The sequence below is a fragment of the Mytilus galloprovincialis genome, chromosome 5 (assembly GCF_965363235.1).
Source record: "Mytilus galloprovincialis chromosome 5, xbMytGall1.hap1.1, whole genome shotgun sequence".
In the NCBI taxonomy this organism is placed as follows: domain Eukaryota; kingdom Metazoa; phylum Mollusca; class Bivalvia; order Mytilida; family Mytilidae; genus Mytilus; species Mytilus galloprovincialis.
Genome location: NC_134842.1, coordinates 43,120,206 through 43,145,356, shown reverse-complemented (window position 1 = coordinate 43,145,356; position 25,151 = coordinate 43,120,206). Strand labels below are relative to the sequence as shown.

The 25,151-nt window shown below is 30.3% G+C and overlaps 2 protein-coding genes across 2 annotated transcripts; both read right to left on the bottom strand.

Annotated features, from left to right (window-relative positions):
• Positions 1-4,024: 4,024 nt before the first annotated feature.
• Positions 4,025-23,203, bottom strand: LOC143074044 (ornithine decarboxylase-like). Its single transcript, XM_076249596.1, has 10 exons — positions 23,084-23,203; positions 21,029-21,119; positions 19,664-19,740; positions 19,144-19,316; positions 13,059-13,196; positions 9,294-9,471; positions 7,576-7,735; positions 5,869-5,999; positions 4,735-4,943; positions 4,025-4,085 (listed from the first exon to the last, which is right to left on the bottom strand). The coding sequence occupies exons 1-10, from the start codon at positions 23,180-23,182 to the stop codon at positions 4,025-4,027; spliced, it is 1,317 nt and encodes a 438-aa protein (XP_076105711.1). The 5' UTR covers positions 23,183-23,203.
• LOC143075857 (uncharacterized) lies at positions 13,644-17,693 on the bottom strand. Its single transcript, XM_076251441.1, has one exon. It carries the CDS (start codon positions 16,745-16,747, stop codon positions 14,543-14,545), a length of 2,205 nt encoding a protein of 734 aa, XP_076107556.1. The 5' UTR covers positions 16,748-17,693; the 3' UTR covers positions 13,644-14,542.
• Positions 23,204-25,151: the final 1,948 nt, after the last annotated feature.

The window sequence follows — 25,151 nt, the reverse complement described above, 5'->3', positions numbered from 1 at the left end:
CATACCATCATAACATATCTGAGAAGAACATAACCCGTGTCATGCCAACACAAGGTTTTTGAATAAATGTGTTTATTTCCGATGCAAAGACCCTATAAGTGAATCAATATTAACGCCAAAATATACAATCTTTAATGACCTGACAACAGTATCGTAACTATATCCTTCTTGATAAGTCTATTCAAAGGTTTTGTTAGTTCTGAGGTGAATACTGACACATTTGTGCTTTATAAAGAATATTTCCATAAAAAATTGGAGGTGAAATATCTGAATAGATAACAAAAGAAACTGAACAAAATGGCAATGGTACATACATTAACTAAGGACTTCTAGCAGTTACTGAAATGCCAGCTACAAACCTTGATTAAATTGATTGACAGATCGTGTCATATGAAAATCAATCCCTCCCGTCATTTTTTTTATCATACCAACATAAAATTCATGTCGTATCATGCCAACATCTGTTTTTGTCGAGCCTGCCACTTTTGTCGCAGAAAGCTCGACATAGGGATAGTGATCTCTTGAAATTTCAGAAGGTAGAAGACACGAATCTTTCATATTTCGTATATAGATGCCTTATGTTATATAATAAGAGACATAATTCCAGAAATGACGCGTATCTAACCAAAATGATTAAGCCGACATATTCAGCTGTCCTATGATGAAAACATCATCTTCCGAGAATAGAGATTGATAACTATAGTATGGCATGAAATATTCATGTCACGAGTAATACGCTGTGTTCGAAAACCATGGATTTATAAAAAAAAAAAAAATGTGGTTGTATATTGGTATCACGTCGTCGTCAGCCAAGCAAACCAAAAAACGTAATCATGATCTATAACGCATTATGATGGACTCGCATACAGACAATCAGCTCAATATTTGGATGCTTTAAATCGAAAGTCAAGAAAACATATCGGTTCTGCCGTAAAGTGCGTTGTCTACATCTAGTTTCCATATATCTCAATAAGAAAGTATTTGATTTAGGAAGTAGGCCAACAATAGAAATGTGTCACTTGTTTATCATAAATTAAGGCATGTTTGTAAACACACTTTTCAGAAATGGATACAAGTATTTTATAGAAATTGGCGATAGAAAATGCTTTTTGGGCACAAAACATTCAACGAAATCTACTATCCATGAAATCAATGATTGGGGTTTACCTGAAATCAATTATAATTCGTTAATTCCAGAATTATATATATATAAAATATACATAAGCTAAAACTTTTAGACTTTTTTCATTGTTTTATCAAATTTATGCAGCGGATTAATACGTTATTAACCATTGAACATACCGTCACAAACACATTCTCATTAAGCGTCAATCTTAACACTCATCTTGTAGTAAAAGTTGAATTATACCGATGTCAAATGTAGATTCGTGCAGAAAAATTTAAAAAGTTATAAAATATTGACTAATCAAAGATCAAATCAAATGCAGGACACATAATAAATCATATATCTGTCGTGTACATGTTATTATATTGTGCAGTTCATAGTACAAATATATGTTTAATATTTAAACAATATTTTCTTGTTATTACTTGTACAAATACAATTGTACAAGTAATTACTAGTACAATTTTATTGAGAAAAAGATAATAACTTGTACAAATCATTATGATACCTTCATGACCTTGACCTTTTTTATGTTCACATCAAATCGTTTCCCTTTTAACAAATAAATTATTACTTAGCCTAAAATTATAAAGTTTCAACATATAAGTGCTTTTTATATAACAAATGCATGAGCAAAACTGTAAAAGTGTAAAGATGAAAAACAGTGTAGAAAAGAAATTTCATGAATAGATCCTTAGTCTTTTTTTTTTTTTCAATTGTGTATTTATTTATATCGTTTGACATAGTACAGTAATTAAAGGATCATGAAAAACAGTACGTTCAAATTAAATATAATTCAAGCAGAATTAACGTATAGATACAGTGCATAAACAGACATCAAGCTTAAGTTTAAGGATGTACTTCGGTGAAATTTTAAAAATAAAGAAATTGCTATAAGTTGAAAGCCTATCAGTTAAGAAACAACATAAGCTAAACATATTGATAGGTTATGGAGCCTCTTTTTGAGATATTTGAGTTCTAAAAAACGGCAGGGAAAGGCAGACTCGGACTTTAACCTTGCATGTGCCATGTAGGTTTTGTTTGTGTCTTAAATCGAAAGAAAAGAAATCAAGAATCTGCTCAAATTTTAGAAAATGACTTTTTATGAGCTATTGAAATTTTGAGGAAAAATGAGTGTTTTGGGCCAAAATATTTTACCCTGGATTGTTGGAAAAGAAACCAAGGAGTTCGAACATCTGACGCAAATTTCAGAAACCTCACCTAAGTACGTCCTTAATATTATATCCCATTTTCATTTCTATGGTATATATTCATGGTTAAAACATAAAAGTTTGAAAGTATAAAGCTGATTACTATACTTTCGTTTATGAATACATTTAACCTTTTACCCCTTTGTATAAATGAGATATAATGATATTAAGTACGATCGATAGACTTTTATATATCTAGTGGATGCCAGGCCTTTAAACTTTTTCAAATTCACAGATTAGTCTGTACTCAGAGTAGTTTTTGGGGTGGAAATACAGCCATTTTTGTCCATTTGATATGATGAACCTTAAACCGTTGTCCAGTGTCATATATGACAGCATCGATAATACAAGTCGATTAATTTGTGTACTAAAACACGATTTGATTTTCGTAAGCACGTTATAGTGTTGTCGACATAATGGAATTTAACGCGACTGTCATACAGGTGATAGGTTGACCGTTGTCCGAACTTTTAAGATGTTTTAGTAAACTTTGCTAGACATATAAACGGCGGTCAATTTGGCCACAGCTGGAGTTCAATAGTTTATTGCAATACTTATTTGACATATTTGAAATATCCTACGCTTTTTAAAGTATATAACAGTTTAACAATAATTTTACACAAAATATTTTACACAGTAGAACTTACATACATTAACTAATAAATTGTCTGAAATAAAATAAACTGCATTTTTCTATACTAACACAAGATAATATAATATGAAAGTTAATACACTATGTGCATTGTTTTCCATTTAAAACTTTTATATGACAGTTAAACTAACTTCAAACTTTTTCACAAATTCATTTTTGATTAAACATATGATATGTAAACTGTCAAAAAGTAATCTATTTTTCTTAAACTCAAACATAGGAAATAAACAGCTGCACCACGAGCGCATGATACGCCTGTCGTCTTGTTTGTGAAGTTTTAAGCAATAATAATGACCAGTTTCTGAGATACGGCTGGAAATGTGAAACCCCCCATTTAAAAAAAAAAAAAATTCAATATCTCTAAAGCAAAATTTTGAATCATCACAAAAAAAAAATATAAATCTTAAGATTAATATAATTAAGATATGTGCAAAGTTTTAAGCAATAATCATTAATAGTTTTTAAGAGACGGTGCGACATTTGAACCCTCCTTTTTTTTTTTTACAAGAAACGCAATAACTGTAAAATAAAATTTTTATTCATTACCAACAAGTTTACAGATCTTTAGATTGATATAGCTAAGAAGTATGTCAAGTTTTAAGCAATAATCAGAAATCGTTTTTGAGATACGGCGTGACATGTGAACTTTTTTTTTCAAAAAAACTCAATAACTCTAAAATAAAATTTTGAATCAATACCAAATCATTACTAAATCTAGCTCCTATTTGTAAGATATTTTTGCTTAACAAGCCTTTTATACATTTGATTATAAAGGAACCGTTTCCACTTGCAAAATTTATCGACTAAAACGAACACGAACTTCACCCTTGAAATTACCTTGCATTTTGGCAAAGTTCTCAGATGTTCATTATTGCAAACATGCTCAACTTTCTATTATACAATTTTAAATTAAATGAATTATTTACAAATACATTATTCAAACTAATGATATATTCATATGATATAATTAGTTCGTGGACGGATTATAAGAAATTAGTGGCACACATCCAGTCACGTTATATATAAAACCATGCTTTATTCATTTTGTTCTATTTTACAACTATGCTCACTGGAGTTAGCGTTGTATACTTGTTCCCTGAAAAAAAAAAACATTTTACCAAATTAAGTAGGCTATATATTTATCTTGTATTTACTTACTAGAATTATGTTGTCAGCACTTTAATCAGTAACCATAACATGTGTTTTTTTTTCCTAATTTTGATAGCACGATCAATGTATAAAAGTTGTTTGATAAAAGCAAGATTAATAAACGAGAAAAGACGAGGCGACATGATAGGAGTTTGATCTTACATGAAAATAGCATTGTTTTTTTCTTTCGATTTTAAGATAAGAATAGCTATCATATTTTCATGCGAGAAATGATTTGTTTCGATTTTAAGATAAGAATAGCTATCATATTTTCATGCGAGAAATGATTTGTTTCGATTCTTTTCATTTTCATTTCTTTAGATAGCACGATGTAGGTTGCTGTTATATCGATGTATAACCACCATTTTTTAGAACATTGTAGAATGTATATATGTTTACATTTTCCCTTGAATAAAACATATCTTATTTATAAGTTGTTTCGTCTAGTTTTCATAACTATTTAATCGCTTGTTCATCATTTCGAATACATATCCAGGTTTATCTTTTATTTTTACAACTAAAACAGACTGTTCAGATCTATAATTGCATTTGATGCTGGATCGATAAAAAAATTAGATATAAAGCAAAACATATACCATAATCTTTTTTCACAGATGAAGTATTCCTTGATATTTGGCATACTATTAAAAGATGATGCTGTAGTAAATGAATATGCTCCCATATCTTTAAAGAATATCCAATCTCCAGTTGTTAGTTCTGGTAATTTGACGTTCTCTATAACTAAATCCAGTGAATCACATGTTGGTCCCCATATAGTACTGGTATATAGTTCCGCATCAGTGTCCTAGCATTACAAAATATGAATTAAGCGATATATGATATTAGAGTTAAGACATACTTCTTACAGTTCTAATTATATTCTTAATATATCACCAACTCATTGAGGTGTTAAAATCTAAACATACTATTCTTTGTAATATTTGTATTCTAGAAAACAGATGCCCTGAATCGGATTTGTCTTTTTGATTGTTACAATAGTTATACATTGTTTGATAAACAACCAACAATGTTGTTTCTTACTAGAGAAAAGCACATACTTTTAGTTTTAAGGAAATATCGTTTGCATATGTTACATTTTTAATTTTAATTTATATCTAATTGGTTATTCTAAATGAAGAAATGGAACATAAACGAAAGGTGGCAAACAAATTGAAAAGAAACAACGTCTGTGTAATAGAAACGAGTATTAGAATTTTTCTGTGACGAAAAATAACTGATTGACTTAAATAGTCAATTAGGGATGAGTTGAGGTATAACACGACTAATTAATAGCCCCATTGCTTTCTATGTTAAGTTCTTCAATTTCAATAATTTATCAAAGTGACTATTAGTTGGATTCCTCAACTATGGAAAAGTACATTACAGATATACAACACTACTGACAAACAAATCAAAACATACATTCAATATAAATCTTACAAAGACGTCACTGAAGACAGAGTTGGTATACTGATAATACATACAGTAAAGACAAATATACTTTCCCTATTTTCAAGTTAAGTAAAATATATATGAAAGGGTAAATAAAGTAAAAACAACACTTTCCGAAATTGACACGCCAAATTCGCACTTATGGAAACATCTGCTTCAGGAACATCTGGAACTAAAATCCCGAATGCTGGATACATATACGTTTATGTATATTTTTTCATTGATTTTATTATTAATGAGATACTTGTGTATGCATCAATGACACGATTTTGATTTACCTTAAAATGTGAAGGTACAAAACACCCAGGATCTGTCAAGCATAACAGGAAACATCCATATATTCCATCATTTACATAGTACACTCTGACTGGTTCGTTCCGTACAGTTGGTTTGCTGAGTAAATCCACATCTAAAATTAATTTTGACGTCGTAAAATGTGTTAATGAAGTTTTCTTGTCATGTTTTGGAATTTTACTCAGATGTTGGGAATCCTCTGGTTTTACAAGTTTGAATATCCAACAAAAATTTGCCCATTGACTGTATGTTTTCTTTTTTATAAATCTTTTACATGTATAATAAGTAGCCATCTGTGAAAGTCTTATAAAATCCTTGTTATTTTTTGATAATTTTTGAGAACTTAAACTTGTCAATGATAAAGCTAAGAAAAATAAAGAGAGAACATTTTCCCCTAAAATTTCGATGGCTAATATTTCGAAAACAAGCACATTGATCTATATTTTATTTGTGCTCTTTTTGTTCATTTACTAATCCCCTATCAATGTATACTAGTACTATTAAAAAAAAAATTCATTTTGACACTGAGTAGCGAACTTCCTTCAATGTTAGATCATAAAAACGACAGATGGCATTATGGTATTTGTTAAACTAGTTACATTCATTTAAAACAATTAGGTTCGATCAACTTATGAGTTTTGAATGTCCCTTTTGTATTCACGAAAAATATGCTACTTGTATGATACATTATTTGTTTAGTTACATAAACAAAGAACTCCGTGCATTTATATTAAATTAACTATAAATTATAGTTTACCAATGCTAATTCTGTTTTAAAAAACCAAGCTTTTAAAAAGATTGTTTTAAACTGATATCATATCTATAACAGACCTAAAAATGTAGAAAAAATCAAAGGTTCGTGTCCGTGTTTCTGAGATGTAATCCATCTCCACAAAGGAATTAAGCTAACACATGAACATTGGTTTATTATCAATCTTTGCTATTTTACATCATATTAACTTATTACCCGAACTTGTATACATAAGGAAAATACCATACCCTTTCCGACTAATCTAGTTCACGCTTGATACGTTTGAGTTAAAGTTGTTAAATATTTAGGCTTTTGTTGATTGTTGTTATAGCTTTTTTGTTTTCCAATGGTACTGCCTGAATTTTTTTTAGCCGATGGCAACACTTGGATGATCTCCGTCAATGTATATGCATATTTAGTGCAAAAACAGTTTAATTTGATATGGGATTAACTTTACTTTGTGCTCAATCGTGATTTTAGCCAAGGTGTTAGCTGTTATTTTCAACTTCCGAGTTTGGATGTTATGATGAATATTTCGCCTCTAAATTAAGTTAATACATCAATAAATATTTTAACCATGATTTATATTAACATTTTACCTCATACATTTCAGAAAGTATTTGTAATTAAGAAATAATTCTTTGATGCCATGATCTATGCTCATTTTAACATGGGTAGGCATTATATATATAATATCTTAATACTGAGCGTTAGCAAGGTATTAAATGTTGACAAATATAAAGCCTACCCATGTTGAAATGAACATAGAGCATGGCATGATAGAATGATGTCGATTCTAATAGAAATATTTTGAACTTTTGTACCTCGAAGCAGACATATTATGTATGCTTAAAATGTCGCCATTTTGATTTGAAAAACCAAAAACGTTATAGACAATCTAAAGAAGGACGTCGTATTAGAATACAAATTAATTACCCACCCGGTGATAAAATGTCTTTATCTGTAATCGTTTTCTTTGTTATAATATTGACGGCAACTGTGAAAGCTGATGAGACGTAGTATTGTCCCGGTTCAGCTATAATCCGTACATCCTTTTCCGGGAAAAAATCATCTAGTGCTTTGTTTGCAACTTCTGCAATCTATAAACAAACTCACGTAAGATACATTTTAATCAATAAACCTGCTGGTGAAATTAAATTTTGCTGACACAAAGAAAACAAAAATTCCACTAAAAAGAAACTGCTGGTCAAAACAAAAGAAGTTGAAAATTCGATATGTACATAGACATTGAAATATTTGAATAAATAAAAAGTGAAATTTTGATCTCGGTAACTAAACATATGCAATAGAATATATTTAATGTGCGTGTATTTAGGGGCATTATAGCCTGCAATATTGGTACCTTTTAGGAACATATAACATTTAATTGTACGTGCTGTAAAAGTATCAAAACCATAAACGAATACTTTACATATTCGAATTGGTTATCAAATACCAATGGTGAAAATATTCTCTCAATTCTTCATTGCACACCAAGTTATCAGTCAACATTGTGTCAAACTACAGAAACATCTCACTCACTAGTTTAAATGTCAAAAAAAAAAAATGTCAGATAAAATGGAACGTGTAGAATGACTTATTATTAATAAAAAAAAAATTTGTAAGGGTTCCACGGAACCCGGTGTCTCGCCTACTTTTTCTGTTAATCGCAGACTCAACAAAAATGAGGAAAAACATCAATAAAAATTTCCCTCACAATACTGTCTTTTGATTGAAAGAAGCTTCCAACTTTGGTAAAAAAATCCAGGATAGTTTATGAATCTAATAAATGTTTTATAAACTTTAACTGCAGACTGTATGTAATGTTAACTGGAAGAAAAACTAAGTCCATTTATAAGTGAAATACGGAAAAGTGAAAATTTATTTTTACAAAATTTTCTTCTTGATACTATCTTATGATCATAAACAAGCTTCTGTCCAAGTTTGGTACAAATCAAGGATAGTTTATGAAAGTTATTAAAATTTTAAAAACTTTAACCACAGAGTGAATGTAATGTTTCCTCACAGAAAAAACTAAGTCCATTTATAAGTAAAATACGGAAAAGTGGAAATTTATTTTCACAACATTTTCTTCTTGATACCATCTTATGATCATAAACAAGCTTCTGTCCTAGTTTGGTACATATCAAGGATAGTTTATGAAAGTTATTAAAATTTTAAAAACTTCAACCACAGAGTGAATGTAATGTTTCCTCGCAGAAAAACTAAGTCCATTTATAAGTAAAATACGGAAAAAATGGAATTTTATTTTTACAAAATTTACTTCTGGATACTTTCTTATGATCATAAACAAGCTTCTGTCCAAGTTTGGTAGAAATTCAGTATAGTTTAAGAAAGTTATTAAAATTTCAAAAACTTTAACCACAGAGTGAATATTTGTGGACGCCGCCGACGACGACGACGCCGACGACGACGGAATGTAGGATCGCTTAGTCTCACTTTTTCGACTAAAGTCGAAGGCTCGACAAAAAGCAAAATACAACGTTTATTTCAAGATGTTGACTGTGTCTGCAGTGATGCAATTGTATTAAAGAAATACTAGTATTACAACTGTTTTCTGCACAGTCACTTTCATGATTTGAAGGACAAAATTAGTAATGCACTTCTCTTCCGAAAATAAAATAGTTTTACACTCACCCCTTCGAAAGTAATGTTCGTTTCTACATTTTGTATTTTCTCTCCAGGAAACCCACCGCCGATGTCTAATAGGTGCATATCAAATCCCAAAGCTAATCCGATGTCAAATACTTTTCTTGATTGTTCAATTGCTGCAGCAAAAGCTCCTGTTTCTAGACAACCATGTCCAACATGAAAACTAATAAAAAAATATAATTATCATTTTGAAAAATAAAATCTGTGCTTCCCTATGCAAAGACTGCCTTACTCAGATATGAATAATTGATTTTGAACTTTTCAATTCACATATTTTATAACAAAAATAAATTTGATTGGATAGCATGCGAAAGTTTAGATAAATACTTTCTAAGACGAAGCCAGAAGCAAAATGTCAAATACATTATGTAAAAAGACAATGTTGTCTTTATACAAACCAAATACACTAGTCTCTACACTGTACTTTCTAAACCATATTGGGGCCTAGGTGCTTGAGTGGTCTAAGTAGTTTCTACTGTAATCACTAGCCAGTCATCACTAATGTTGTGATTTCGAACCCCGCTCGTGCGGGTGCACTCGACTATAATCTTAATTGACTAGGATTGTCAGTTTTCCTATCGAAAGTCGGTGGTTTTCTCCGGGCAGTCCAGCTTCCTCGACCAATAAAAACTGACCGCAACGAAATAGCCTAAATGCGGTGCTTAAAAGTGGCGTTCAAATACCAAAAATCAAATCATCAAATCAAACCTAAACCAGATTGAGATTTAGAATATCACATAGCACAATACACCTTTCCACTCTCCTGTCAATCATTTGTAAACATTTGATAGCAGCACATGTTATCTGAACAGTTGATTTGATATGCATTTCTTGAGTTTTTCACAATTAAATCATTAAGAATATTATTTTAGGGAAAGAAATCAATTTAACAGGGTAGAGGAAGGTCAAGTTGTCAATTTTAAACAAAAGAAAAGATTATTCTAATTATTGACATTAATCAATAATTCAATTAAAGAGGAATATGGTGACAGTGCTAATTGTTTGATATATTGTTTACATGCTTACCATTTAAAAAAAATGAAGAAAACATATATATCCTGAAACATAAGATTTCAATTGGTGTAAAATTGATATTGATATTTTTTTCATTCAGTTAAAGATTTATTATACTATAAAACATCTAAGTTAGTATGTATTATTTCTGGAAATTATAATGATATTTAAGACAGACAGACAGATACCATAAACTTATTGACATATAAACATGTCAGCCAGAGTTTGAGCTTGTTTTGCTATATCTATAAAAACAAGATTGACGAAAAAAGGTCATTTATTCAAAATCATAAAATGCAAAAAAATACAATTTGCAAATAAAACATTTGACATAAAAGTTCATAATTAATATGCAATTATAATACATAATTAATACGAAATTACATCAACTAAAATCATATCAATTGAATAAATGACAAATAATAGCAAAGGTGGGGAGAAAAATCTGCCCAACTAAAAAAATCTATAATTTACAAAACTACTTGTAAAGATAAATAAAGGGAGGTTTGCGGGTGGGAAATTTAAATTTCACGCAATGTTTTAGAATCACAAGTTATCAAGGCGAAAGTTAATGATAAAAGGAAGTGCACACATGGCACGTAAACTTGTGTTGACCCCGCAAGATCATTGACCGATAAGAAGTAAGGAATCCACTCACATGGTTTTCTACACGTGAAAAAGTGATATACAATTTAGACAATAAATCAAATAGCAATGTTATACAAATCTGACCCCAAGGTCACATCAGAGACATCGTAAAATTTACAATATAAAGTTCTCATTCTTTTTATCAGTTAAAGCTATAAAACTACAAAGTTAATCTTCCCTGCTGTCTTAAATTATTTTATTCCGCTTCTTAATTAGCAAATAAAATTGGTTATCACACGTTAAGATTCAGCAACTAAAGAATAATATTTGACATCTTTTCAATTTCAATTACTAAGAATAAGAATTATGTCTATTGCTAGAATTTTGTCCAAAGACAGGGGAAACTCCAATAATAATAATAAAAAGATATATTGCAATAGATGCTTCCTAACAAGTAAGATAATGTCTAATTTTTATATGACTTTTTCGGAAATATTTGCTGATTATACTTGACCATTATTTATCAAATATTTTATGATAAAAAAAAAAGGAAGAGAAGTAAGAAGTATTGGATATATTTTATTTTCTTAATTTAAAAAAGGGATAATACAATATGCAAAGAGTTCTGTTTAGGATGAGAGTTGAATATGAATTTAAAACAATGACCAAATATACATGTAAGCAAAATAATTAATTAATTTTCTTTTGTTCTTTATTTTTTACTTTAACAGTGATAGGAATTTTAATTATCAGTAAGTTATCTATGGACATAAAAAGAAGAAAAACGGTTAAATATTTTCAATAAACAATTAATACGTACTGGAGCAATGATGCTTGTTTTACAAGTTGACCCATGCTGTGTTTGTCTACACAATAAACATACTTATCAGCATTAATTTAGCCATTCTTAATTAAACCTATAATTTATCATAATACTTTATCGTGTCAATCATGTTACATTTTATATGTTGTTGTTTAAACTACATTTGTTTGGGAATATGAAAGTAATCCAAAATGTCTTCAAACTTGCATTATTTTATTTGTTTCTTTTTATTTAGTATGAATGGACAGAATTTCTTCATAATGTCGTAAATCTTTCTCTCATTCCTTGAGGGGTAACTATTTCATCATAATTTACCATAAAAAATATATATGAACAAGATATTGCTCTTATTTATATAACTGTATTTGTTATAGCTTTACTTTGTTATTATCCAATGTTCATAATAACTGCCATTTTGTTGATTAGCTTGACCTCTGATGCTGGGTTGCCATGTTTTGCTAAGGGGGCCGGCCTACCAGTAGATAATGGATAGGTGTATTATCATGACTGCGCAATATTTATCCAATTATCCGATTCGTATTTTGACAATATATAAACTAGAAAAAAAAATATATAAGAAGGTGTTAAATGTTTTATTTTCAATTAATTGATATTCAACGCGGTAATTGATTTGGTCTTCCTAACTGTTTGATTCGAACGCAACGGTTAATTCTTATAAAGGCAACACGTGCTTCTGATGTACGTTATCATTAACCTGCCATTTATGATATGTTTGTGTATATATTCAAATACAATTCTTAATACTTGTTTGAATTTTCACGATAGACAACCTATGTGATCGCTAGTCGATCTGATACATTGTATATACAGTGTATATCTAGATTGACAACTACTGGGGGTCACATTTAAAATATTACCAAATAACTGATGACTTCATTCATCTATAGTCCGTTATACCTTAACATGTCAGAGTACTTACAAACAGAAATCCCTTTCAAAAGAACATATAATGACATAAGATGATCTTCCTTGATGGGAAGAGATAGCGTAAAAAGTACCCATACATGACCCAAAAATTTGTCGGGAATACCAAAATGTAATTTAGAATGGAAATGGGGAATGTGTCATAGAAACAACAACCCGATTATAGAACAGACAACAACTGAAGGCCACCAATGGGTCTTCAATGCAGCAAGAAACTCCCTCACGCGGAGGAGTTCTTCAGCTGGCCCCTAAAAATATATGTTACAAAAGCCAGTATATTACTACATTTATCAAAAAATTTAAAATCAGAAACAAATTACACTTTGGTAATTTGCATACAATCTTGCAATTCACATTTCTTTATATTTGTCTTACCTTACCTTACACCGATAACGTTCAATTTGAGTTTCATAGCCATTTCCATCAGTTTTGATGCGTTCATGGGATGACATCCAAATTTTTTTCCTAGGTCCAATTTGACTTTATAGTTGGATTGTGGACTGATCCTCAGCACTAGTCTATATAAAAAATATAAAACAGCATATTAAAATACTTTCATTAAATGATTTTCATATTTCAATTTTCCTATATATGTTCGATAGCGTTCTATGACCATGTATATAAGGTTTTAGCATATTTTTTCCACGTTTTACCAGAAAAGTAGTCTGTTTGTTTACATTTTTGATCATATTTACTATAAAAAAAAAATTGTCACACTTGATTAAAAAAACCCCAATCAAATCACTTGAAAAAAACACGACGTCGTGTGAATCTAATAGTGGTCTATGTCCATATTTTTGAAAATGGAGATAACTCCATTTGAAAAAGTGATAACTTGTTTTTCTACCAAGGAGCAATGAAAGAACGATGATACATTCTTTTTGTATTTCAAATTGATGAATGTTGATGTTTTATTGTTACCGATAATAACAAACACACTCCGTTTAAATAAAAAAGACAAAAAATTATTTGGAGATAGAACAATTTTATCTTTTTGGTCACATATTTTACAACAATTAAAATGGTATTGGACTTGAAACAGTATAACATTAAACCAATAAACTATGAATGCATTAGGAAAAAGATTTTAAAGGATTACAAAATATAATTTTTAATGTATATGTTTTATCATCGTTTATTCCTGACACTATTATTTGGCAATAATGATGATTAACTGGAAAACATTAAGTAATCTTTAATTTGAAAGCACAACAAAATTGTTTCAATACGAAATACAAAGCATAATCGTGAAAGATATTATTGGCAAAAATAAATTAAAGAAATACTTCTTGTATATTTAGCAAAGCAAATGACAAAATTTGTGATATATAAAAAACAATAATCACAAACATTTGGTTTATTCAATGTAGCATCTCAATACGTTCTCAGAACTAAAACTCATTTAACCGTCAACCCAGTGAATGAGCATTTTGAATTCTTTTGGAAAACGTTAAGTCATAAAGATAGAATCTGTTATTTGAACGCAAAACAAAATTGTTTCAATACAAGATACAAAGCATAATTGTGAAAGATATTGGCAAAAATAAATAAAAGAAATACTTCTTGTATATTTAGCATAAACAAATAACAAATGGTATATAAAAAACAATAACCACAAACAGTTGGTTTATTCAATGTAACAACTCAATAAGTTCTCAAAACTAAAAAGTATTTAACAGTCAACCCAGTGAATGAGAATTTTGAATTCTTTTCAAAACTTTTTTTTAACAAAAAATGAAACACAAATAACATTTAAGATGTAAAGGTCCAGCATCCTTTAAGTCCCTTCAGACCATAATTCTGATAACATCCTACACTGTCTGACAATGCAATAGTGATCAATAATGAGTCAACGTCTTGAAGCTTACTTGTAACTCTTGAAAACTGTCTCATAATACTTTCTGTCATCAAGGGGCATATACTTTAACATATCTTTCAAATCTTTGACTTTTTCTTTTGACAAAAAGTTTGATTTGGTCAACATATTAACTTTTGGCATGACAACAGTTTTCTGTTTTTTTCTTGTATTCTGTGCAACAATGGAAACCTCTTTGAAACTCTCATCAGAAAATGATACCTTATACAAAACGTGTAACGGCTTCTCAACTTCTAACTTTAAATACTTAACCTTAGTAAAGGGCACAGAGTTATATTTAAATGTCCGACTAGCTGTCTGAAAATCAAAGAAGTGTTCAGGCTGTAATTGAATCACTTTCATTGATCTTTTACGAACTTTTGTCAGAATTCGCAAAAAACTGACAGGACTAAAAATCTCGCTGAGATTCAATGCTTTCTCAATGTGACTGTGTACACAGTCAACCTCTTGAATAGACGAGTGGCCTGGCTCAGAAAATTTTTGTTCTACAGACTTAAGTGAATATGATCTGTCACTTTTCATAAAATGCTGCAGTGCACTAATAACTATAGAGTTACGATTCTGGGGTATGCAAGAGTCCGACCATAACGTTATGGTTTCTAAAGAAGGAAAATCTTCTAGCACTTTTTCTAAAATTTTTAATAAGGCACTCGAAATTTCATTGGCACCTCTGCCTGCTATATGTTCTGGCCAAATTGCATTATAAGCACATTTATTTAACGAGAAATGTCCAGTTAAGTTGAACACATTCAATTTTCTTTTGTAAAAAAAATTTGAAATATTTGCCCTTGGACAGGTTATAACATTTTCCATGTCAAAGCAAAGAACTGCCTTGTCGGAACTTCTGTCGTTATCTCTTTCCACTTTGGTATTAGATTTTCCAGCTATGTGTAGTTCATACTTTATTTTCAAATCTTCACCAACTTGATTGATCAATTTATTGGATTTGTACTCCTCACAATGGTCACATCTGTCTTTCTTGGGAGTGTGGAAACCCAAATTAAATTCAAAATTAAATATGTTTTTGTATGTATGATATTTTTCTGGAGTAACATCTGTTGTATTACATGTTAAAACATAAAGCTCATACATTTTTGCTATCGACAAACAAGGATCAAGATATTGTCTTTTTACAGAAGACCTACAATAGTGGGAGTCCATTCGAGGAAATGAATTGATATGGTTTCTGATTCTATCTTTAGACTCATCTGATATTTTCCTCTTTACATGTCTTCCCCTTTTGTCCTCAAACTGTGGAGACTTTTTATCAAAAAACCATTGAATCCTACGGCCACTTATATCTAAGGTTGAAAGAAAAAACTCTTTACAAATACGGAGTTTACTACACTCCTTAGGTAAATGATATTTATATGTAAATTGTTTTCTTGAAATTTCTTTGTTTGTTCGCTTCCTTTCTTTCTTTAACTTTTCAATATTATTTCCATAAAATGCATTTTTTTCAGAATCGCTATATGACCAAAAAGTTTTAAAAATCGCTTTCCTTTCTGTTTCTGATATATTTTTACTGCATTTAAACCTGCATCCACCTTTACAGTCCTTTGTTCCTTGTTTAACTTCTCTCTTTCGCTGTGTTTTACCTCTAGTATTTACATATTCCATACCTGACTGCCGTCTTCTTTTCCTTAGATTTTGTTTCCATAATTCCGATTGTCTTTTCCTTTTTCTACCTCGCATCGTTTCATCATTTTCATTTGTCTCTACGTTTTGTTCTTCTATTGTGTTTTCATTTTGCTCTTCTGTATTTTTTACATTTTGTTTCCTTGTTGTATTGTTGCCATTACCTTCACCTTGATGACTTGGGTCTTCATCAATTTCTTCCGCATTTCTTGAAGCTATGGTTTTGTTTTCATTAGGTAATGCTACTGCAGTATATATAAAATTATCAGTTGAATCACTTTGCAATTCATTAGAACATGTAGAACTGGTTGTAGGATTTAGAATCTGTACATTTGCATAAATATGTTCCGTGCTATGTTCCTCATTTAAATCAAAACTTTCATTTAAATTGGTTTCAAATATATTGTTTACAGTTGAATCTGTAAACTGAAAATTGTTATTTTCATCGACTATTATAATAGTACAGTTGTCATCAGTGTTTTGAATTATAGAAGCTAATTCTTGATCATTGGATACTGTACAAATCTCCTCAATATTATAGTTATTAGGATCCATTGTTAATTATTAAATATTGGTGTATATATGTGATAGGAAAGGTCTGTGTAATTAAAGTGTATCTCCCTGTGTAAGTCCTCTTCATTCACAGATGAATCAACACTAAGGTATATAGACATAAGTGTCCAGTAACACTGATCAAGAATTGATGTCACTTCAAAAAATTTCAAAAATATACCACTTATATCTAGAATTTCTAATTGAGGTATACAGGAAACAATGTCTTTGATTGTCTTTGGGTTTACTTTATCAAATGAAAGATATAAGTTTTGAAGTTTATGACACTGAGATACTACATGAAAATCACAGTCAATCAGATTTTCACACTCTGAAAGATCAAGAATTTCAAGATTTGGAAGGTACTGTAAAAAGCATGTGCTTGATATTGAAGTTCTAGTTAAATTCAACCATGTGAGTTTTCTTGCACAGCTCAAACTTGAAATGAAACTATAATCAAACACAGACAGACGGCCTGAGTAGGTACAATATCCAATATTGAAAACTCTGAAGCTCTTTGAGTGTCTAAATATGTAGGGTAAGTCTTCTTCTTTTATAACTTGAGGCCAATAAAATTCAAATACTCTCCACAAGACAGGTGTTGATTTAATTAGGTGGTAAAATCTTTTACAAACCCTATTTACTACAAGCACGAGATCTTCTAGATCTAAGAAGAAAAATATCCTTATCAGAGGAACGTCGGGTAGGTTCAAGATTGGCAGCAAATGACAGTCATCCCTGTAAATGATCAAAATGTATAATCATTTCTTAATTGGTGTTTTTGTGCAAGAAAAAAGATTATAATGATGTATCTCCAAATTAACTTGAAAAAAGGAAGTTTTAAAATGTTGTATCTCCAAATTAACTTGAAAAAAGAAAGTTTTAAAATGTTGTATCTCCATATATCATGCTTTATACTTTAATCTCTTTTTTCTTCTTCAGAAATATGTTTATATCACAAAGTTAATACACATTTAAACAATATAAATTCATTATTAGAATGATTTTAAGAAAAATAATTGAATTACAAAGCTAAAATATAACTTACTTTTCTGTCATGCTTCAAACTTTTTCCATTTGCTAGCTTGTGTCATATGACCAGAATTCAAACATTTTCATTGGATAAAACATAGATCAGTATAACTTTTTCAAATATTAAAGATGTGGAGATACATCATTCTAAGAGTATTTTTTAAGGCCTAAATGGGGCAAGATTCAGAGATATAGAAGTATAGGGAGATAGATCATTACACGAGGATGCAAGTAGTACCAATAAGTCAATTTATGAAAAAAATGGACATACACCATTGTAATATTCACACGACGACGATTACAATTTCTTCATAGGTCTGATATGCATTAAATTGTTTTTTGAATATCGATGTAACATGTTTATTCATCGGCCTATTCAGTTTATGATTTGGATATTAACATGATTAACGACATCATATTCATAACCTTTTCGGAGAGAGTATCTTCTACTCTTTCGAGTTAGCCCATTGCCTGGTATAAACCCCGATCGATATCTTAAGTTTTTTGAAGCTGCGTTTCTGATTGATGGTTTTACAAAACGATTAAGGCTTGCGATATTTCGGACTTTTGGATAACACAATAATTCTAACATTACTTTTGATTTTATAACTCTGCATACCACATTCTCTATGTGAAATTATAATTGTTTTGAATAGACATTGAACGACAAAATTTCTTTTTTTTGTGACGTTTGCATTTTCTGACGCCCAACACGCGAAACAAGGAATGTGTTTTTTAATTTGATAGATGGTTTTTGTGTTTTTTTGTATATGTTTGTTTGTCTTTAAATTGTAACACGGTGATGACTGCTGTATCTATATTTTGACTATTTTACCGATTATGTCTGTTTTGTTCACGCCTCGTTGTAAACATAACGTAGTTTGATGCGACTTTCATAAAAGTTAGAGGTTTAGTGCTATAAAACCAGATTCCATCCACTTTTTTCTACATTTGAAAATGCCTGAACCAAGTCAGGAATATGACAGTTGTTGTCCGTTCGTTTAATGTGTTTTATCCTTTGATTTTGCCATTTGATTAGGGACTTTCTGTTTGGAATTTTCCTCGGAGTTCAGTATTTATGTGATTTTACTTTTTTTTTCGCAGAGAAGTGTAATTAACAATGTAAAGATCGCCAGTTATAATGTGACAATCCGTATTATATTATAATGGAAAGTTAACACAGGTACTATCAGGAGGTTAAGATATTTGAGATGTTTCTAACTGAGAATGTTTTGTTGCAAATGGTTTACGTATAAAAGGCAAAATATTATTTTATCATTGAAACACGGAGCTGTCACTACAATACCGATTGGTTGCGATTTAAAAAAAAACACGCAATAGTTTAAAAGCAACAAAATATGATTTACTTTGCATCTGGATAACCTTTCTTGATTTTAATCAGTTCATCCTCACAATCAAATGTCATCATGGAAACGCCATTATCAGCAGCATATTTGATAAATGAAAGTGGTTTATTTGTGTTGGCATAAATAATCCTTGAGGGATCAACTCCAAGTTCTAAAATCTTTTGAATCTCAATCTGGAATGTGCACAGAATAGTTCTTATTGAGTATATATTTTTAACAAAACTACCTGAGCTTGTTGTTTGTAGCTTACTATTACGTTGAATCGTTTTACCATTAACAAATAGTATTTCAACTGATATAAACATTTATACCTTATATGAAGTGTTGTTGTCTTACATCCGCTGAGTTTACATTAACACTAACAAGCACATGTTATAATACAAAATGGGTATCAGTTTCTTTTCAAATATACTTTAAATAATTTGGCATGTACATTAAATTGTCATTGAAATATTTGAATGCTCATGGCATACAAATGTTAACTATGGGTAGCAATGATATATTATAAATTATAGTTTACCTTACTTGCACAATCAAAAGAAAGGCCCATATCTGCCAGGATCCTTATTACAGGGTCAACATCATTACATTTTACGGCTGTAAGCAGAATAAAGCAGCAATAAATCAAAATGTATGATAGACAAAAACAATAACAGCTTCCATAACAAGCACCCTTTGTATAACTCATTTAAGTACAATATCGATGATAAGTCTTATTTGGTAGATCACATTCAGGGAAAGGATGACAGGATTGTGATTACGACAATTAATTAATCGGAAAATATATGTCATCTGTGAAACAGATGTTTAATAACGGTCAACTAACTATTAATGGCGTCTGTAAATAAATTTGAAGCGTTGAACTCATAGTTTAATAGCTACATCATGAACAGCAAACATCTTTCATAAAATCGTGATAAAAAACGAAACCCTGATGTATTATATCAACTTAGAGATATATACGCCATATGAAGGCGCTGTTGGAATGTTGCTTAATCGAAATGGAAAGTTTACAATTGGAAAGCTGAATTAATTACTTTTATCGCAAAGGTTTGTTCTAAACTGACTGTCATTAAGTATTTTTATATATGAGGCAGACTTAATTCTTTCTGTTGTATCCTTTATAGCAAGCTTGATGAAATAGATGCGTTCAACATGGTCATCAGACGTGGAATTATAGTTAGAGGACAACTTCTCTGTAGTGGAAAACGAAGTTAAATAATAAAGCTATTTCCTTTAAATCTTCTTGTATACAGTTAACCTTATTCAAATAATTTACATTCGATTTCTAACAATTATAATTAAATATTTCATTATTCAACAATTTAATGTTAATAACTGAAAACTGAATGTTGAATGTTGAATACCACATGCGACAAATCTAATTTTTGAGCTCTTGATGTTGTTATGTTGTAATCGAATGTTTATTATCGAAATCTGGGTGTTGAATGTTGAAAAAACTACAAGTTATTAAATATAAAAGTTTGTAGAATTGAAATTTGAAAGTTGAAGTGGAATGTTGAAAAACAAACACTTTATTTGTGAGTTCACTTTAATATCTAATGAATATGATTCTCATTCACAAAACTTATTATAAATGTGTGAACTGTAATAACTGGAGATTTTTTTTATATACATATACAATAGAGTTAATACACAAATATAAGTGAATATTGTCCAAGGAAAAGGTTAAAGATGTACGACTTTATAAAGTCAATTAATTTCTTACGAGGGATGATATTTACCAATATAAGCATGATGAGTGCAATAACTAATTGTATAACAATGCCTGAAAAAATTATTGAAAATGTTCAACAACTGAAAATATCCGTTAGACCGTTAGTACACGATTACTATTGAATATGTTTATGTAGAATTCATTTACCATAAAACGGTTCTACTCTTGGGAAACGTTTCTGCCAAATGCTGTGTTTTGTTATAATGTCACCAAGGTTTCCAATAGAAATTGGATTTTCCTGTAATGAAAAAGATATCAATATTTTAGTAAGTATTCGGTGCAGGAAATGCTTACCCTTCCGGAGCACCTGATTTCACTCCCGGTTTTTAGTTGAGTTCGTGTTGTTCCTTATCTATTATTTATAACTATTGATGTAAATGTCCCTTGATTTTGTGAGTCTTTGTTTACTCCTTGGTTTTGATTGGTATTGTCTTCATTGCCGTTGAAACAAAATCTAACCATGTGAAATCCAAGTACTTCTCGAGTAGCAATTTGCATTTTTGTTGTAATTGATTATTTTTATACTTGAAACCGATGAAAAAACTTGTATAGTTGAGTGTATACTAAATTTCTGATGAAAGGAACATTTAAAGTTGCCAAAACTTTTCCTCATGGGAACATTATCAAGAATATTTTTTAAGCGAACATATAGCATGATTTGTCTCAAATCATAGGCATCAAGTTTCCTTACACACAATGCACATACACTGTTTGTACCAATTAGCATGTGCATACACTGCTTTTTAAGGGAGGGTGGTGTCGCTGGGATTGTTCAATTAATAAAACATGATTTGAATATTTTGAGATCTGTTAACCGCTCTGTTATAAGATGCAGGCTTTACCTTTTCCTCTGGAAAACCCTTTCAAATAATATAATTATAGTTTGCTTCTTCCAACTGCATCTTTTCCCCTCGCTGTATTGAGATTTATTTTGTATGAAGATTCACTGCATAATGCTTTTGCAAGAATTTTCTTGTATTGTGCCTTGCACCTGTTCTAAGTCAGGAGGTGATGTTGAGTTTTTTAGTTTGTTGATGTGACTTCTTGTTTTTATTTTTTGTGTACATTAGACTGTCATTTTCCCGTTTTTTCGACCTAAAAGTGTTTACTTTTACAAATGTTGGTTTAGCTCTCGCTAACATGTTTAATCCCGCCACATTATGTATGTATGTGAGTCCCAAGTCAGGAGCCTGTAATTCAGTGGTTGTCTTTTGTTTATGTGTTACATATTTGGTTTTCGTTCATTTTTCGTACATAAATAAGGCCGTTATTTTTCTTGTTTCAATTGTTTTACATTGTCACTTCTGGGCCTTTTATATCTGACTATGCGGTATGTGCTTTGCTCATTGTTGCAGGCCGTACGGTGACCTATAGTTGTTAATTTCTGTGTCATTTTGGTCGCTTGTTAAGAGTTGATGAGCATTCATACCACATCTCCTCTTTTTATAACATAAAGATATTTGTCTTAAGAATTTCCCTTCTTTCTAACAACAAAAATCGTGTTTGCTAATTGTTTTCTATTGTTATTCTACCAATCTTTTTTTAATCTACATAATTTTAATGAATAAACACAAACATGTACTCTTCAAAAGATACTGTAAAATTGAAATATAGGCTATCAATCAGAAGATATATTGACCTAGCGTCTCGCATAATTTAATCAAACAAAAGGAAATCAAAGTTAAACATGTTAAAGTGAATGTTCAAGATATTTTTCATACCTTAAATAGAATTGTTTCATTATTGCTATCCTAGAAATCGTAAAAATATAAAACAACACGTTTAATAATTTATTGCGTCCGAAGCGCTTTTCCGGATTTACCTTCATCAGGAACGCTCAAAGCCAAACATTTGAAATCCGAAGATGTATATGTACCGAAAATCGTTGAAGAGCTATATGTTAAAAATACGTAACCGTTATTAGAACATTAGTTGCGAAATGCCGTTATAGCATTTTATGTAGATTGAAATGTAATTATGGCATATCATATATATAAGGCACTTTTCAAAAAAAACCAATACAAAAAAATCGTACAAAGGCATGTTTTATTGAAGTGCATATCATAAAGAATGGCAAGAAAATCAGAAAACAGAGATCGTAGAATGAAACACGAAGACCGTTATCGATAACATTAAAAAAACTACTGAGTATTTAGAAATACATATTAAATGGTTTCAAAAGAACATAAAATAACTCATTACGTCATCTCCAAAATTTTCGATTTTTTCCTGAATTTGCTTGCTGATAGGTGATAGTTTTTCCAGTATCTCCACAAGTGTATGTTTGCCAACGTTAAGCATTGTGAATCTCCTTTACTGTCTGTAGATAATAAAAAATGTAGTACATGCAACACAATATATCAGAGAGACAGTGTGTCTACAGATGTTATAATGTTAAAAAAAAAGGTTAATGTAGAGACAAATCACGAAATTGGAGAGAAAAAACGAGAGAAGTTAGCATCACCTGCCTTACTTGCATCATCCGGCATATGAATCGATACTCAGTGGAAATATGACGATCGCAAGTCGGACATCATCTGTTTTATTACAGATAAAAAAAAATCAACACAGTGTCAAGTTTAATTTTGCGTTTCACTACTGGGTTGTGTGATGCATTTCGTTCAATTAGTTTGGCTTAGTAATATATAATACTATTTGTTAATGTCTTTTCTGCCTGTATCAACGTAACGGTCATATTTATCTTATCTCCGGATAATAATGTTTAATTTCAACTGCTATCAATTGGATTGAAAGACCTAGTCCGACTGCATATACTTTAGATATAACATAAAAACGTTTTTAGAATTATGAATTGCAATACAAATTGCATTCAAATGTTTTTTTCAATAACATTTAGTCATTGGATTTTCTAAAATAGTAAAGTTTATACTGTCCTTTCTACAACTAACTCTTGGTGATATACTAGGTTGCATACAAGTCAATTATCACTCTGCTTCTGCGTAATGCCAAATCTAAACGGTATAATTTGGGGAACACAAATGGTTACAATGTAATTATTCCCTTATAAATTTGATCTATATTGAGCGTTTTCCTTTTAAGAACGATAGGTCTTTGATTTAAAGAAATTATATGGAAAAACACGTTTTAATGAAATATACCTAGTGAACTTGATTTAGTTACAAAATTACAGTTTGTTAAAGCATCTCATTACTTTGATAGTGTTAATGTGTTGTTACAAATCGGCGTTTGGCGAGAAATAACTTATTCTTGGCCCCTTGCTTCAAGATCCTTCAAGTATTTCTAGCTCTTTCGCATGAGTTTAAATGAAGTGAAAACCATTTCATGTAATAACACTACAAAGAATTGTCTTGTGATGAAAGATTCACATTATTTTATTTGCATATGAGACTTTATTTGTTTACGTGTTACAGGATATCCGTAATAAGCATAAATCTCAGAAACAGAAGATATTTGATTTCATGCATTTTTTTTTATTTATAAGTCAAAAAGTGTTCTTTTGCCATTTGATTAGGGACTTTTCGTTTTGATTTGATACTCGTAGTTTTCAGTAATTTTGTGATTTTACTTTTCTACGCTGATCACCTGCCATTCGGCTTTCAGAATAACAAACACAAGTCTTTAGATTTTTAAAGTTTAACCTATGCATTGAAACTGTGTTCTTTAAAATATTGACTACATTCTGGTTTGTTCTTCTTAACCGTGCCTTATAAGTAATTTTATGTAGTGCAGTTTTCAGTTTCCAATCTGTTACACTGTTTTGAGGTTTTTGCCAGGAACGATCATATTGCTCATTAATTAAACCATGTAGACTGAACTATTAAAACATGTCTTTAACGCACAAAGTACACGATAAGAGAAGTGTACGAATATTTCATCAAATAATTCGACATTTAACAACAAGTGTTCCTATATTCGAAATATGCAATCAATACATCAACAAGGAAACAAGTAGAAGTTTCATTTATGATTCAATCTGGTCGTTTCAAAAAATGTGACTAGAGATAATGTATTGGTTAGAATGTGATTTTCTGTCACATTCAGTTAATAATGCAAACATTTTCATTAATTTTAAAAAGTCAGCTGAATTGAATGACATTAACATGTACGATAATTGAAATCGAAAGACCGTTTCAAAAATCTTGCTGAATCACACAGTATTAGAAATCGTACTATAACCTATGAATGATTGTATTTGTTTCTTGTCAGATCTACACTACGATTGTGCGCTTTTGTTGTACCATTTCTAAATTGGTAATATATGTAAGAAGATGTGGTATGAGTGCCAATG